At 48.9% G+C, this 15,796-nt stretch overlaps 3 protein-coding genes across 3 annotated transcripts; 2 read left to right on the top strand and 1 right to left on the bottom strand.

Annotated features, from left to right (window-relative positions):
* Positions 1-1,603: 1,603 nt before the first annotated feature.
* Positions 1,604-2,442, bottom strand: LOC124702185 (NAC domain-containing protein 18-like). Its single transcript, XM_047234304.1, has one exon. It carries the CDS (start codon positions 2,429-2,431, stop codon positions 1,787-1,789), a length of 645 nt encoding a protein of 214 aa, XP_047090260.1. The 5' UTR covers positions 2,432-2,442; the 3' UTR covers positions 1,604-1,786.
* Positions 2,443-4,526: 2,084 nt separating this feature from the next.
* Positions 4,527-9,590, top strand: LOC124702184 (malonyl CoA-acyl carrier protein transacylase-like). Its single transcript, XM_047234303.1, has 10 exons — positions 4,527-4,828; positions 6,713-6,798; positions 6,938-7,004; positions 7,414-7,556; positions 7,783-7,831; positions 7,909-8,046; positions 8,125-8,205; positions 8,734-8,910; positions 8,986-9,072; positions 9,180-9,590. Exons 1-10 carry the CDS (start codon positions 4,556-4,558, stop codon positions 9,240-9,242), a joined length of 1,164 nt encoding a protein of 387 aa, XP_047090259.1. The 5' UTR covers positions 4,527-4,555; the 3' UTR covers positions 9,243-9,590.
* An 865-nt stretch (positions 9,591-10,455) lies between these two features.
* On the top strand, positions 10,456-12,555 carry LOC124695372 (LEAF RUST 10 DISEASE-RESISTANCE LOCUS RECEPTOR-LIKE PROTEIN KINASE-like 2.1). Its single transcript, XM_047228225.1, has 2 exons — positions 10,456-11,218; positions 11,444-12,555. Exons 1-2 carry the CDS (start codon positions 10,456-10,458, stop codon positions 12,553-12,555), a joined length of 1,875 nt encoding a protein of 624 aa, XP_047084181.1.
* Positions 12,556-15,796: the final 3,241 nt, after the last annotated feature.

Genomic DNA, 15,796 nt, shown 5'->3' on the forward strand with positions numbered 1-15,796 from the left:
ACTTATCTTGGGATCCCGCAACAAACCCCTTGTATGCACTCCAATTCAACTTAGAGTCAATGGGCATCATCTTCAACCGATTGTGATATCCAATCCTGGCATTATACCTTCCAATCAATTCACATGCATCACTTGGCTCCATCCACTTCAAATCGAATATAATTCTTTCAACAACCTCAGCGTAGGTAGGACTAGTGATGAATACCATGACTACCTCCTCTAGGTCAACACACTCAGCATTGCCTTTCAAGAAAGCCTCTTTTTCCACATGATGAACATTCAAAATTCTTGCCATCTATAAAAATGACAACAATCCAAATGCATCAAAATCTTTGATAACCCTAGGGACATCACCTCTTGGGCCTAAAGGGAATTGAAATCCACGAAGAAACGCAAAAGATTTGAGGGATTTGATGGGGAACTTAGGTGGGGGAGAGAGATAGACTAGTGGTCGGGGTTGGGAGGTGGAAGATACGATTCGTTTTGATGCTAAGGACAGCCGAGATGCGGGCCTGACTGTTAGTCCCGTCCAAGGGGCATGGCTCCATCGCTCCATCGCTGGCGAAACTACATGGCACGGCGTCGTTCAGTACGGAGCCAAGCTTTCTAGCTGCGGGTTCCACCACAACCGATGGCCGCCACGTCTGCGTTGGCTTGGCACTGCTGACCGTGGCGTCGTGGTGGCACGACGCCATCCGCGGCGGCATCGAGCTATTGAGCTTGGCTCCGTCTGGTGCGGAGCCAAACAAAAAGATCAATTTGTGAAATCTTTTCTATGATAGGTTATTTCGTGAGTTGTTACCAAAAATAGGTCAGTTTTGTCAAAATCGACAAGGAATGCGGCCGTCTGCAGCCCTCACCAATGTGGTGTTGGCCCAACGCCCGTACAAGCGAGTATATCGGTCTGTGGAAAGCTATCATGGGTTCCCAACGCCGAACTATGTGACCAGATATCTTCCAACAGCAAAACGTTGCTCTCACCGTATGTACCTGCTAGGTTTCCTGGCCTTATTTTCACGTTGTCATGGGGACATGCACCATGGAGAAGACCAGTTCGAAACGTGCTTTAGGCCAAAAACTAGAGACTGTTTGGTTGATCGTGAAGAATTTTTTGACCCAGCAGATATGCAAGACCCAATTTGTTTGGTTTCATACAAGTCTAGCTTTAGGCTCACCGCTTGTTCACACTGTGAAGATGGAAGTCAGGTGGAGTCCATAGATGAGGACTCCAACGACGAGGAGGTCGCGTCGGGCGAGGGGATGGTCCCCAAGGACTATGTTCATGCTGATCTCGAGCAAATGCTCGCGCCGGATGCTTGTGCGCGTCGCCAAACATCGCAGCGACGAGGAGGTGAACGACCTCCTCCTCCGCACGAGCCTCATCACCGAGCGGGAGCACAACGCGAAGGCGGAGGAGTGGTGCCAGGAAGCGGAGCTGCAGGGGACGATCTTCGTCAACCTCAGCTCCGACATCGACAGGTGACAATGCCACGCGCAACAATAGGCTCTGGTGAGGGATCCAGAAGCCGTATTTTGGCATATTAGGGTTTCGTGGCGGCAAATTTGGCAGAACTTAGGCTGATTTTACTGTGCATCGTTACTGAATGTTTCTATGTATGAACTGAATGTATATTTCTCCTGCGAGTCTTTTTTTAAAAAAAAAATACAGGTTCCTATACGATGTCTGTTCTGCGCGACTGAAATTTAAGACTGCAAATCAATTTTGCAATTTTACAATTCAGATTCTAAGGAGTCCTCTAGAGTTGCTGAATTCGTCTGGATCGAGTCACCGCCTGTCATCGAGAGCACCATCCTGCGCGCCAGCAAATCCATCGCCGTTGGTGGCGGGGTCGTGCTCGTGGCTCGGGCCCGGCTGCTCCGGGCCTGGGACCTGGAGATCCGCGTGTTGTTCGTCGGCGCCACCCGCATCCGCGGCCGGCGGCCTGTAGGCGTTCTTGTGGACCTTGATGCGGGTGAGCACGGTGCCGGGAAGCGGCGGCGACACAATCTCGTACTCGTGCATGACGTACCCGGCGCGTTCGCCCTCGCGCTCGGCGACAGAGAAGGCGAGTTCGTACCTCCTGTACCTGATATCCACCTCGCCGCCGCCGGCCGGATGCACGAGGGTGACGGTGTCCTCGTGCCCCTTCCCCTTCCGCCGCTGCCACACGCCGCCCCGGACGGTGCGGCTCGACGCGTCCGTGGGCGGGCCGAAGAAGAAGGCGTGGTCGCTGTCCTCGTGGCCGTGCCTCTTGAGGACCTCCCACGGCGGCGCGCTGCCGGGGTCGTCCTCGATGATGGCGTGCGCGTGGGGGTTGTGGAGGCCGAGCGCGCGGGGGAGGAGGTAGTGGGCGACGATGTCGGCGTCCGTGGGGTTGAACACGAACGCTGGCGGCGCGTTCGCGCCGAAACCGAACATGGAGGCTTCCATCGATCTTCAGATCCCGATGAGTTTGTGCTTTGAGGTGCTCCTGATCTGCCAAACTGTGGATTTATAGGTAGAAGAAGAAGATGGATTGGGAAAGAAATCTCAAAGCGACACGTGGCATATACAAATCTCGAAGCTGACACCTTGAACCCAAAAAATAACTATCGATACGTTCACAAAATTGGACGCTGACACGCTGACTCGACGCGACCACCAACTCGCCACCCCTGCTTCTCTGGATGGCAATGGGTACCTATGACCCACGTACCCGCCACGTAAAAACCTAATAGGAGTACGGGTATGGAACAAAATATTACCCATGGGTTTGTAAATGGGAAATATATCATACCCATCGGATAGAGTGGGTACGGGTATGGGATCGTAGAACCCATACCTACATACTCATGTACCCATCTAAATTTAACAAGTGGGCCATCAAAATATTCTAAACTACTCAATTTCCCCCTAATCATGTCTTCGTGTTGCTAAGCTGAACCCCACGCTTTCCGATCTCACAATCCCTGGTAGGTTAGTGAGGATTAGACCCCTATTTATGAGCGCTTCATCTCTGGTAATATTTTTTAGATCAATTTGATGTGTTGTAAGCGCGAGTATTTTTACCCGCGGGTACCCATTTACCCTGCCGGGTGACGGGTATGGGAAAAAACTTACCCGTTGACGGGTATGGGTACGGGTGATGGGTAAGAATGAAAGTGACGGGTACGGGTATGAGATGGCTCTACCGTACCCATACCCTGCGGGTGCCATCCCTACTCACATCTTCCATCCATGGCCAATTCCCCGGCGGGGCAACCACCAGTTTTGTGTCCACGGGTTGGTGGACCAGGCAACGTCATCGATGTCCCCGCTTGTGGCACGGCCGGCGGTCCAGCCACCATCGTCCGTGCCCCCGCTCACGCCATCGTGTGCCCGTTCGAGTTGGATTGGGACTCCAGTTTGCGACGAAAGCTTGCGATCGAATTGGGGAAACTAGATCAACTAAGAATATTCCAAAAAAAAATTGAACAATAAGAAGGGTCTAGAAGATCTTGATGGAGCTTCATTCATAGAACAGTAGCAGGTATAAATTGCAAAGATGTCCTTTACAAATCTCGCCCTAAAGAACCTAATAAAAGATAAGACATCCACTTTTACAGAAAACACCCTAGCAAAAAAATAAAAAATAGTCAAGTACAGGGGTGCCTCCGCAACCAGTCGTCGGCGATCTCCAGGTGTTTCCGCTGAAATCATAGAGAAGATTGCTTGAATGCTCTCTCCCAACGAAGAAATCCAGCCGCCGACCACTTCTAGGATTCAGGCGACGAACCACTTGACTTCCTAGAAGCGTCGAGCTCCGGCCAAGGATCCAAGAACATGCCTCCTTGATGGAGGTTGAAGAAGGGCTGCCATATCGGCCAAAGATCACAGTGACATGGCATCGGTTCCCGTGTGTTCCACTCGATAAAAGCTCCTAGATCGCTTGGATCTATCTTCGGCAACTACCAACACCCTCTCCCTTTCGTCACCATGTCGGACAAGAAGAAGAGCAAGGACCTTGCCTTCAAATCAAATCCGAGCAGCCACATGAACCGCGAGCTTATTTAGAGGGTAGACCGCCGAATCCCCACCGCTCATCTTCGGCCCCAACCTCCGGAGCACCATGAGCATGAAGAACACCTCCGCCAGCCGCCAAAAACAGCCCAAGTGCTTCAACAACTTGAACCCCTTCGGCATGACGCCATACTCCACACGGGTAACAACAGCTACAACTAGCCTACCTCTACTATGAACAAAGAGGGGCACCTCCCCGGTCCGCCGGATACAAGAGGGGGAGGAGCCGGGGAGAAACAGGCGACTCTCAACCGATAGAGGAAACCGAGAAGAGAGAAGAGAGAAGAGAGAAGAGTATTCCAATTTGGGCTGCAAATCGAGATGCAGGAGCAACGGGCCCGTCGCAAGTTCAGGCAAGTAACCCCCAACGAACACATTCTCGGCCTTTCCTATAGGCCCACACTGCCTCTATCTCGCGTAACGCTCTCCCCCTCCACCTCGTGAGCTCCGCCTCCGCCCCGGCTACTCGCCAGCAAGCCAATCGGCCCCAGCTACAAAGCTCGCAGCGGCACTCGCATGCTCCTCCGCCCACCTCGCCTCCCACGCCTCTCTCCTCGCCGCCTCCGCCCGGACTCTCCGATGGCCTCCACGCTCGCCCTGCTCAGGCCGTCCGCGCCGACCCCGCTCGCCGGCGCGGGCGCGCGGAGCCACCCGGCGGCGGCCGCCGTGAGGGTGCCGCTCAGATCTCGGTTCTCTACAAGGGTGTCCCTCGGGTCGGCAGTGGCGGCAGGCGCCGACACGCTCTTCGCCGACTACAAGCCCACCACCGCATTCCTCTTCCCCGGCCAGGTACGTCTCAGATACATGAGAAGCCAGACCTGTACCGTAGCTTATTCAAATGGCAATCGTTCTGAAATTGTTCATGCGAGGGTGTTTCAATTTTGAAATTATTAATATCAAGCCAAGCTGAAGGAAGGTAATGGCAATTAGTTGATGCTAAGTTGGTTAGCTGTGCAAATTGGAAAATAAAATAACCTCACTGCTTCCTTCAGTTTTGGCGTGGATCATATTTTGTCCTTAAGATTTGTGATTACTAGATAAAACCCCTGTTTTGCCGCGGGACTGCTGCTGTGAAACATTTATAGATAAAACCAACTTAATATTAAATATTGCAATTGCAAGCCACTGCAAATCGTTGCTCATAGTCCTGTGTCATGTTAATATTATAGAAAAAATCTTGACAACAATATACCTCAAGGATGAGTAGCGGAGGCAAGATTGCATTAATGTCTGAAATACCGTATGATGATAGTGCCTGTGGGTGAGGGAGTAGAGATCCTTTAGCAACTTCCTGGTGTGCATGCCATTCGAGAGCTCATGGTGTGCTAGTACTGCTAGATCGGCCACGTTGTTTTGACGCTACACAATCATCTTGCTTCCACTGATAGAATATTTTGTAGGACATGGCTGCCCTCCATACTGTGTAACACGAATACATGATAGAATAAACGGCGGTGAGAAGGACGATCAGGTGGAGGAGCAGCTGGACAAACTGATACAACTTCACAGTGCTGCCAGATTCACCCCTTGGCATTCCAGCTGAACCAAAATCATGCGTAAAAGTAGCTCCGCTGTAGTTTTCTGGTAATGCAGACGAATCGCTGAACAAACACAGAGAATTGATGCTATTAAATGTACGTACGCACACAAGCTTCATCCTCATCATGAGAGAGAGAGATTGCAACAGCGAAACAATCTGAGAATTAGAGCCATGAGTTGTGTGAAGCTGGCAGCCTCTCCTGCTTGTTCCACCCATCGAAGTAGAAACACTAGATGCTGGTGGCGACGACTTCTCCTCCGAGACGCCGTCCACTGGTGCTGATGCGGATGTGGCGGCCATCTCCTCCACAGCTTCAGCCATGAAGGTTCTTCAAGGATTCGCTCACAAGCTCTTAACAATTGTTACACGCCATGAGAGCTACATCAGGAGGACGGCAACTTAAATAGAGAAAGGGGAAAAAGGGAAAGAGTTGCCAAATTGAAGGTGGAACTGGAATTATCGGGGAACATGAAGAGGCAATGGACGTCATGGATTGTTAGGCGCTGGCCGGAGTGGGGGTGAGGGGGGGGGGGGGGTCAATGCTTAGGCGCTTAAAGCGGGAAGCGAGGCGACGCCTTACTCAACAGCACCACGGGCACCAACAAGCTGGTCCCCAATTTCCCTCCCATCCCGCCTACTTTCTTTGTTCCTGCTCGCTTGCTCAGTTTCCCGCTTGACCTGTCCATGGTGTCCAAAATCAGCCAGAGCGATGACTTGGACGCCTCAAAGGTCGAATATGGACGCCTTGGACACGAGCCTAAGGCGAGCACGACGCCTTGCCATCTCCGGGCGCTGTGACACTTAAACGTCGCCTAAGCGACGCCTTAAAAACCATGATGTACGTGCATGTCCAAGAAAGGTTCATTGATTAGATGGGCTGGTGCAAAGCCTCGGGGAAATACATCCTGAGTAAAAGTGATGACGTGCATGCATGAGAGAGCAGAGAAATAAGGTAGTGGGTTCTCCTATTTAGATATCGAAGATTAGATTATCACAGGATTTTCTTTAAAATTACAATTAGGCATTTCCGGTACAGTCCAATTTTCATGTGCCACGCCCATAATTTGAGTCTAACTACATTTGTTGTGTGTCGACTGCATTATTTATGTGTGTTTGCTTTCTTCTCCTTTCAGGGTGCTCAGGCTGTAGGAATGGGCAAAGAAGCTATTAATGTTCGAGCAGCTGCGGAACTATTTGATAAGGCGAACGATATACTTGGGTATCACCGAAAACTCTGATATGATTTACTGGTTTGCGCCCATTAGCGAAGTTGTGCTTTGAAGTTAATGAGTGTTCACAACAGTTCCAAAGGGGAATTACACAAACGAGTGCTAATGCTAATTTTATTTTATATGTAGCTATGACTTGTTGAATCTTTGCATCGACGGACCAAAAGAAAAGCTCAACTCGACAGTGATTAGTCAGGTTTCTGGATTTCAAACTCTTCGCTCCCAGTGTATTTTATATTATTCCATTTCATATCCATTCAAGTAGTATTCTCTTAGGTATCTGCCGTCCACTGCTACTTATTTTGATTTATTGAAACATGTTCCTTAGTCATCATTCGGGACTATGTAGCTTCAAACTGTGAATATCTATTAAGTGCTGAATCTGGTTAGTCAATTCCAGTGCTGAATAAGTCTTTGGTGTACGAATCTTTGTCCTTCACAGCTTGCCATGTTGCTAAAATGGCATCCACAATATTTTTTTGCAGTTTTTTTCTGAGCTATGTTGCATATAGATTTGAGCGCAAAAGGATGATATGGTTCGTAGGCAGTTCCAGATCTTGTCAGTTAAGGGTTGCATTCTGATGCTGAACAAAACTATTTTGCAGCCAGCTATATACGTCACCAGCCTTGCAGCTGTAGAGGTGCTACGTGCACGTGAAGAGGGCCAATCAGTAATTGACTCTATAGATGTCACCTGTGGTCTCAGCTTGGGAGAATATACCGCGCTGGCATTTGCTGGTGCTTTTAGGTATTTCTCTTGTTCTGTTAATGGGATCATGCATTTCTTGTTTTAAGTATAAGCATGTGAGTTCTTGATCATAATGAAGCTATCAAATACTATGTTAAATTTAATCTTGCCAAACACAATCTTCAATCAGCTATACCTGCAACAAGATGGTCAAATTAATGGCCCCAAAGCTTTCTGCCTTTTCAGTCTGTTAAGTACGTATGCTTAAACAGTTATCAACATGCAGTTTTGAGGATGGCCTGAAGCTTGTCAAGCTTAGAGGAGAAGCCATGCAGGTTAGCGGCAGATAAGATATTTGTACTTCGATTTTTTGACTTTCCATATTTATTCTTAATGTCCATTGTCTGTGTAGGATGCTTCAGATGCTGCCAATAGTGCGATGGTCAGTGTGATTGGCCTAGATTCAGAAAAGGTGCAACAGTTATGCGATGCTGCAAATGAGGACGTGGATGAAAAGGAAAAAGTTCAAATAGCAAATTTTCTGTGTCCTGTAAGTCTTTTATGACTGCTGCTATTATTTCCTTACTGGGGCTTCCTGAGGTTTCAACATGGTCAAACTTTATTCCAGGGTAACTATGCTGTTTCTGGTGGTGTGAGAGGTATCGAAGCAGTTGAAGCCAAAGCAAAATCTTTTAAGGCCAGAATGACGGTTAGTGTTCCCATGCATCTAATTTCGCACTATGGCTCATGTATGTAAAATTTTGTTAACTCGTACTATGGACTGGTTATTGCTGTTTATAGTGGTATGAAAACTGAAACTTCGTAAGGTCATTTTACTGCATAGCGTTCCCTTGTTCAAAATCATAAGCTGTTTCGTACATACACATTGTCGCACAACTTTGACCGTAGATTTTCATGGCAATGTGTTTGCTAAAGACCATGTAGATAATAAATAGTACTATTACAACAGTACTTTTTTTGCAAATAATATTACAAAAGTACAGTTGATGAAAATCTGATGGCACCATTTTCCTGTGTTCATTCCAAATAGATTGTCTGTATTGGTGGTAAGGCTAAAAAAAAATCACTGCCTGCATTGTAGAATGTGTCTTATCTTGGGTGCTTTGGAGAAGTGTTTGTCCTGATGCTGCCTTATCAAGAGGCTTGATAGAAAATCATTTTCTTTTTTGCATAGTCATCAACTATTTATATATAAAGTTGACCATTATCTTACCAGGTTCGCCTAGCTGTTGCTGGTGCTTTCCATACAAGCTTCATGCAACCTGCTGTCTCAAGATTGGAATCTGCGTTGGCTGCTACAGAGATCAGATCACCGAGAATCCCAGTAATCTCCAATGTTGATGCGCAGCCCCACTCAGATCCTGACACAATCAAGAAGATTTTGGCACAACAGGTATAGACTAAACTTGAATTCGCGTCGCAACCTTATTAAAATGATGCACATGTGACTGACATACTGGAGAAACAGGTAACCTCTCCTGTGCAATGGGAGACTACTGTGACGACTCTTTTGGGTAAAGGCCTTGAGAAGAGCTATGAACTCGGACCTGGAAAGGTAAAAGGTTTATTCGTAATTTTTGACTCACTTATCTTTAGAAGGGATAACTATTCTTCACAGAGCTCATGATGATGTATGTATCTTGCTCGTCTGGCACAAACCAGGTTATAGCAGGGATCATTAAAAGGATCAACAAAGGTGCCAGGGTAGAGAACATTGGCGCTTGATATGTAACGCCAATACTATAGGGGCAAATAAGGCTGCTCAAATTTAAGCAGCACTCTGAAGGTACCAAATTTGGGACCACCAGAGGCGTTGTGGGAATTTCCTGTCAATTTGCGAGGAGCATATACGAGTGTTGTACAATGAATTTCATCGCCCAGAAGCTAGATTTCTTTGGTGGGTTGGTTTGCCCTCTAAATTGTGAGGATCAGTAACTTGATATTGTAGAAGTTTCGGTGCCTAGGGTTTTGAGTTATGTCAGCAATTTACTACCTAATATCCTCATGATTCACTTTTTGACCTATCGTGGTGTACAGTTCTAAGTTTGAGTTTCCTAGTAATTTACTACTTAATACCCTCTTGATTCAGGGTTTGATGCCTTATATTTTTTAAACGACTTTTTTGAGAATCCACACCTTTTTTTTACTTGTATTCACAATATATCAGTCTTTGAATATTACAGTTTGGGATCCATCACCACTAGGGTTGCATGCGGCACGCTATGCGGGGCGGATTGTTTTCCGAACAGCACAAATTAGGTGGATTCGGATTAATATCCTGTAGTGTAATTTGTGCTAATTATCCTGATTTGCGGGACTATGCGGGATCCGCTTCTGCAACCCTAATCACCACACTTGCTATTTGTCGGTGATAGTTTAGGTTCAAGACAATTTTCTGTAGTTCAAGCTGCATGGACGATTTGAAGGGAAGGTTTCCGAGTCCTAACCGACGAAATTTCTATTGGCTGGGGCGTTATCTAAGCTATGATGTTGTCATACGGAATTGTTGGACAACCACAGACTCATGACCAAGATTTAAAACTCAAGGACACGGTAGCCTCTTCGAGATGCAAAGTTTGATGACCCTTTTAGGCAGAAAATCAAGCACTGATTCTGGAGAAGTATGCAGCACTGACGGCAGCGCAGCAAGCACAATTGTTCATCCTTGACAATGAAGAGTCATCTAGACATTTGACAATTCAGAGGGACCAGTTTGATCGTTTTCAAGCAAAGAGTCAACCAGACGTGTGTGGAAACCTTGCACGAAGTGTATATCAATTCCTGTGTCACATACACACAGGATAGTGACATCTTTGGCAGGCATCGAATGCCCAAAGTTCAATTAACCGGCCGCACACGGCGAGACAAGTCAAAAAAATTACCAAACTTAGCGTGCAAGCAGGACGAGCAGCTCTCTATTGTCAAGATTTCAGCAAAAATGCGTCCAGTTACCTCGTTGCTACTCTTACCGATCTTGGCCTCCCTGCAGCAGCTGGCAACCGCCGCCGATGCCACCGCCGGAGACGCAGGCTGCCCGCAGGCGACATGCGGGAACCTCACCTTGGCATACCCGTTCTGGCTGGCCGGCCAGGGCCAGGACGTGTCATCTTGCGGCCCGCCGGCGTTCCGGCTCACGTGCAACGTTAACGGCTCCGCGTCGGCCGGCGCTTTCCTGGGAAGCTCCTACATGAGGGTCCTCAGCATCGACTACGGCAACCGCTCCCTCGTCGCCGTCCACACCCTCCTGGCCGCCGACACGACGTGCACCGTCCTGTTCAACATGTCCTCCGCCTTCGCCATCACGGATAGGTTCAGAATCAGCCGGAGAAACCGGGAGGCCTACATGCTGTCTAGATGCCAAGAGAGGCGGCCGCCGCCCGGTGCGGTCGCGGTCACCAACTGCACCGGCAACAGCAGCGGCATATACGTGTACCTCGGGGGAAGCTACGACACGGGCCAGCCGCCGGCGAATGGAGGGAGCTGCGAGATCAGCAAGTTTCCGGTGCTCGGGTCGGAGCCGGCGGCAGACATGACGGCGGCCAATTATAGACGGCTCATAAAGGGCGGGTTCTTGGTGGAGTGGGAGCCCGTCGGCGACTGCGACGCCTGCAAAGCGAGCGGCGGGCGGTGCCGCTACGATGCCAGCACGGCGAACTTCGCGTGCCTCTGCTCGGACAGCAGCATGCGCCCATCGACTTGCGGTAAGCTGCCTGCCAGTGCCAGGACATGCATATTTTCTGCCAGTTCCATCCCTATAATGAAATGTTCTCATGTTCATGCTCATGCAGATAATAATCAGACAAGGAAGCTCATTTTGGTAGGTAAGCACTCTGCTGCATAACATAATCTAGTCCAGTATCATGCTCTAAAGTTTCAAGTTGCTTGATGTTCACCTCTTAACTGTTGCACCTTTTCTTTGCTTTTAGTTTCTCTGCCTACTGCGGCTAGTTTGGTTTTCGCCTGCCTTGCTTACCTGATGTACCGTCAGAAGCGAAAAATCATATCAGCAGTCCGCAGAATTTACTCTAGCAATACATCGATCACAGGAGAAATGTTAAGAGAATGTGGATCTCTTGCTCTGAAAAGGTACATGTACACGGATCTGAAGAAGATAACAAGATCATTCAAGGACGAGCTAGGAGAAGGTGGATATGGCGTGGTGTACAAGGGGAGCCTGCAAGATGGCAAGATAGTTGCGGTGAAGCTCCTGAAAGGATCAAAAGGCAATGGACAAGATTTTCTGAATGAAGTTATGAGTATCGGTCGGACTTCTCATGTTAACATCGTCGGCCTACTCGGTTTTTGTTTGGAGGGGTCTCATCGAGCGCTTGTCTACGAGTACATGTCCAATGGTTCCTTGCAGAAGCACATTCACTCGGAGACCTCCAAACGTGCCATCGGATGGGAGACGTTCCAAAAGATCACGATCGGTATCGCACGAGGGTTGGAGTATCTACACCAGGGTTGCAACACTCAGATCATCCATTTCGATATCAAGCCTAACAACATCCTTCTAGACCATGAGTACTGTCCCAAGATTGCAGATTTTGGACTGGCAAAGCTGTGCCACCTCAAGGACAGCGTCCTTTCAATGGCTGAAATGAGAGGGACAGTCGGTTTCATCGCACCGGAAGTGTTCTCCAGAGGTTTTGGAGTTGTATCGACAAAGTCAGATGTTTATAGCTACGGGATGATGCTCCTGGAAATGGTCCAGGAGAAGAAAATATTGAAAGGAAATGCAGACAACTCTAGTGAAACATATTTTCCACATTGGGTTTATGATCTTTTGGCGAGGGATCTCCATGGTTTTGAAGTCACACATGGAACTGAAGAAGTTGTAAGAAAGATGACCATGGTTGGATTGTGGTGCATACAAATGACACCTGAAAGCCGCCCGTCCATGAGCAGAGTGATAGAGATGTTGGAGAGGAACATCGCTGAACTGGAAATGCCGCCTAGGCCGTTCTTCTGCTCTTCCGAGTACTCGACAAATGCTTCGTCTTATGCATCTGTCCAAGTCATGATGTCTTCAACATGATATGCATCCAGATATGGTGCATGCTAAATATGCTAAGACTGCTTATAATGAGAGGAACATAGCTAGTAATATCACATATCTCAAGGCATTTAGTGATATGGCATGCTAATAAATGAAGAAAAAAAGTGAGATGGTAACTAGCTACTACCTCCGATTTAAGGAATAGGCGTTCTCGTTTTTGATAGAGTATATTTGGTAGTTATAAATTACACGGGATTGTATTAGGATTGTTTCCATATTCTCCCTAGGAGGTTTCCTAGCTTCCAAGTCTTGTACTCTATATATACTCGTCCATGAGGTGCAATACAACATCCATCATATTCCGCATATCCCCCTCTATCCTTCTACATGGTATCAGAGAGGCGCCGATACTAACTAAGCCGTCGCCCAAGCTTCCGCTCCGTGCCGCCCCCGGGAGGTTGATCTCCATGATCTACTCCGGGGGCCGCGCAACCCGTATGAGGGTTCGTCCGCCGATCCGTTGATCCGCTGCCCTCGAGTCTTTTTTTTCGATCTTTAGATTGGTTTTCTTTTTTGTCTGTCGATCGCTCGACCGGCGTTTTCTTTTTTGGTTTACCGATCATAGATCGGATTGAGTCGCCCATCGCCGTCGTTCACTTGCGCCTCTACTCCAACAACGGCATCGACATACACCGGCCATCAACCGCACGGCACAGCCGCACGCGCCGCACATGGGGCGCCCCTACGTGCATCGCAGCAGGCTGTTCTTGCTCGTGCGGTCTCCATCACCGGTCCGTCTTTGTCACCATCGATCGGCCGGGACAACATCGACAACGCCGCCATCGACTCCGATCTGCGCGTCGTCCACGCTATGGCGCGTACAGCGCTGCCATCGATCTGATCAACCGACCGCGCGCACGTCTCCGCCAAGCACGTCCCCGAGCACATGCCTACCACCGATTGAGCTACGAGCTGCCCTGCGTCGCCCTTCGGGCCGCAGCGCCGCCTCCTTTGGTCCACGCCACTAGCCTCCGACGCGCCTTCCAGGCGTGTACGTCGCTGGTGGCCTCCCACCGCTGCACCGACTCGCGCCCTGCAACTACGCCGGCCCCTCGGGCCATGACGTTACCGCACGCAGTCTACTTCGCCGTCCCCTGCGCACCGACGTTCCAGGCTAGTACCGCGCCGTCACATCGGCGCAGGTCGCCACCGTCAGCACAAGGTCTACATCAAGCCGCCGGGTTCTTCCTCGTCTACTTCAAGTACCGCCGCCGCACCTCCACAGGTAACCTGCATGACCACTTTTGGTCGTTGCAGGCCTCGCCGACCACCTCTACAGTCTAGGCATCCAGCATGGCAACTCCTGGCCGCCACTAGTATCGCCGCCTTCTACGTCTCCGTCCACCACGACCTCGTCGCCAGCGTCATCGTCTTGTCCCCGACTACTTCGTCTACTCCGACAACCGCGGACTGCATCGGCACCTCTCCCTCTTCGCCGCTCTGGAGGCCTCCTCTGCTGGTCCCCTGACACTGGCGCATGGTCCATGCCCTCGCATGCCCGGTATTGGCAACACCGGCCCGTGCCTTCGTCCCCGACACGTCCCCGGGCCTGGCAAGCTCGGATCGACGCCTCGCCTTCATCACCTTCGTCTTTGCGTAATCGGTTCTGGCAAAACTGGAGTATGCCTTCGTCCCTGACGTGCGCCTAGTCTGGCAAAACAAGGGCAGCACCTCGTCCTCGACGGTTCCGACTGCATCGACCTCGGCATCGGCACCCTCTTCGACGACTGCCTCAACGCGTCTTCGTCACTCTCCTCGCGCACTATGTGCTTGCGGCTTCATGTGCGACTACCTTAACACCGGCACCCGACCACGACATCGACCACGGCATTCCCTCGCGCGGCTACCCCGACCAAGGTTGCACCGCCCAACGCTCTCGGCTCCCTCGACATCGACACAAGGGCTACCACCTCGCCTGCGCCTCACCAGCTTCCTCTACAGTCCAAGCATCCGCGACGCAACTCCGTACACGATGCTCCCGCTATGACTGCGGGGGAGTGTCAGCCCGTTGGTTCCTACCTTCGGCTTCTCTCCAGTCTGACCGTTCGCGACGCCACTGTTATTCACGTCGCTACCGCTACGACTTCGGGGGAGTGTTAGAGTATATTTGGTAGTTATAGATTACACGAGATTGTATTAGGATTGTTTCCATATTCTCCCTAGGAGGTTTCTTAGCTTCCAAGTCTTGTACTCTATATATATACTCGCCCATGAGGTGCAATACAACATCCATCATATTCCGCATATCGCCCTCTATCCTTTACAGTTTTACGTGCTTTTTGTTTGACTAAGAATTACTTCAAATATATAAAGATTGTTTGTATGAAATTAACATCATTAAAAAGTGATTTTCAATATGAATTAATAAAAAGTAAGACTGAAAAAAGAAGTGCATACTAAAGAAATGAGATAAAGTTTCCATTCTATATTGAAGGATGATTGTGAATAACTAGGTATATAACTCAAGAATGACATGCCAATGCTAAGAATCACAAGGTAGATAAACAAAGACTGACAATAAACTGAGAAATGATGAATGACAAAAAACTGGCTAAATTTAAGTTAAGAATGACAGCTCCCACGCTTGCTACAGCCACATAGAAAGAATGACTAAATGACATGTCCGATGAACTGAAGAATGTCAAGTCATTGAAAATGTAAGGACTAGAGAGGGAAGTACGAAACTAAGAGGAGAGAAAAGAGACTGAAGAAAATAGAGGGAAGAGAACGAGGATGAATGAGTGAGAAAAAAATGTAATAAAGAACAAAAATAAACAATTCCTAAATCACGCATTTTGAAATTTTGAAATGTAGAGGCCCTGCAATCAAGAAGCTGTGCAGCATAGTATATCCATTGGTTCGAAGCAAAAGATGGTCACTTCAATCAGAACTAGAATCTACCATGGGAGATTCAAACGGGCGGTCAAAGGAGAAACAATCCACACCTGAATTAGGATTGATATAGGCTGCACAAACTACAGGACAGCAAAGAATCCATATAATACCTTGCTACTGCCGCTTCACTGATGACAAGCTACCATATGGCTCTCCCAAACAACGTAGCAGCTTGAGGACTCAAGCTGCCATCAAGATTTAGATGCTCATGGTCCGCTATTCAACACACGGAGCAGAAACAGGCACCAAAGTGTACATGCAGTGACAATATTCGACTCAAGCATTACATCTTCCACAGATGCTGAACAACTCCAAACAAACAAAA

The sequence above is a fragment of the Lolium rigidum genome, chromosome 3, assembly GCF_022539505.1.
Source record: "Lolium rigidum isolate FL_2022 chromosome 3, APGP_CSIRO_Lrig_0.1, whole genome shotgun sequence".
Classification (NCBI taxonomy): Eukaryota; Viridiplantae; Streptophyta; class Magnoliopsida; order Poales; family Poaceae; genus Lolium; species Lolium rigidum.

What these genes read in the sequence shown, in the direction of transcription:
- LOC124702185 (XM_047234304.1), bottom strand. Translation starts at nt 2,431, where the DNA reads ATGGAAGCCTCCATGTTCGGTTTCGGCGCGAACGCGCCGCCAGCGTTC.
- LOC124702184 (XM_047234303.1), top strand. Translation starts at nt 4,556, where the DNA reads ATGCTCCTCCGCCCACCTCGCCTCCCACGCCTCTCTCCTCGCCGCCTC. An exon ending in ACTCGACAGTGATTAGTCAG is followed by an intron (nt 7,005 to 7,413) that starts GTTTCTGGATTT and finishes ACTATTTTGCAG; the next exon opens with CCAGCTATATACGTCACCAG. An exon ending in AGAAGATTTTGGCACAACAG is followed by an intron (nt 8,911 to 8,985) that starts GTATAGACTAAA and finishes CTGGAGAAACAG; the next exon opens with GTAACCTCTCCTGTGCAATG.
- LOC124695372 (XM_047228225.1), top strand. Translation starts at nt 10,456, where the DNA reads ATGCGTCCAGTTACCTCGTTGCTACTCTTACCGATCTTGGCCTCCCTG. An exon ending in CATGCGCCCATCGACTTGCG is followed by an intron (nt 11,219 to 11,443) that starts GTAAGCTGCCTG and finishes CTTTGCTTTTAG; the next exon opens with TTTCTCTGCCTACTGCGGCT.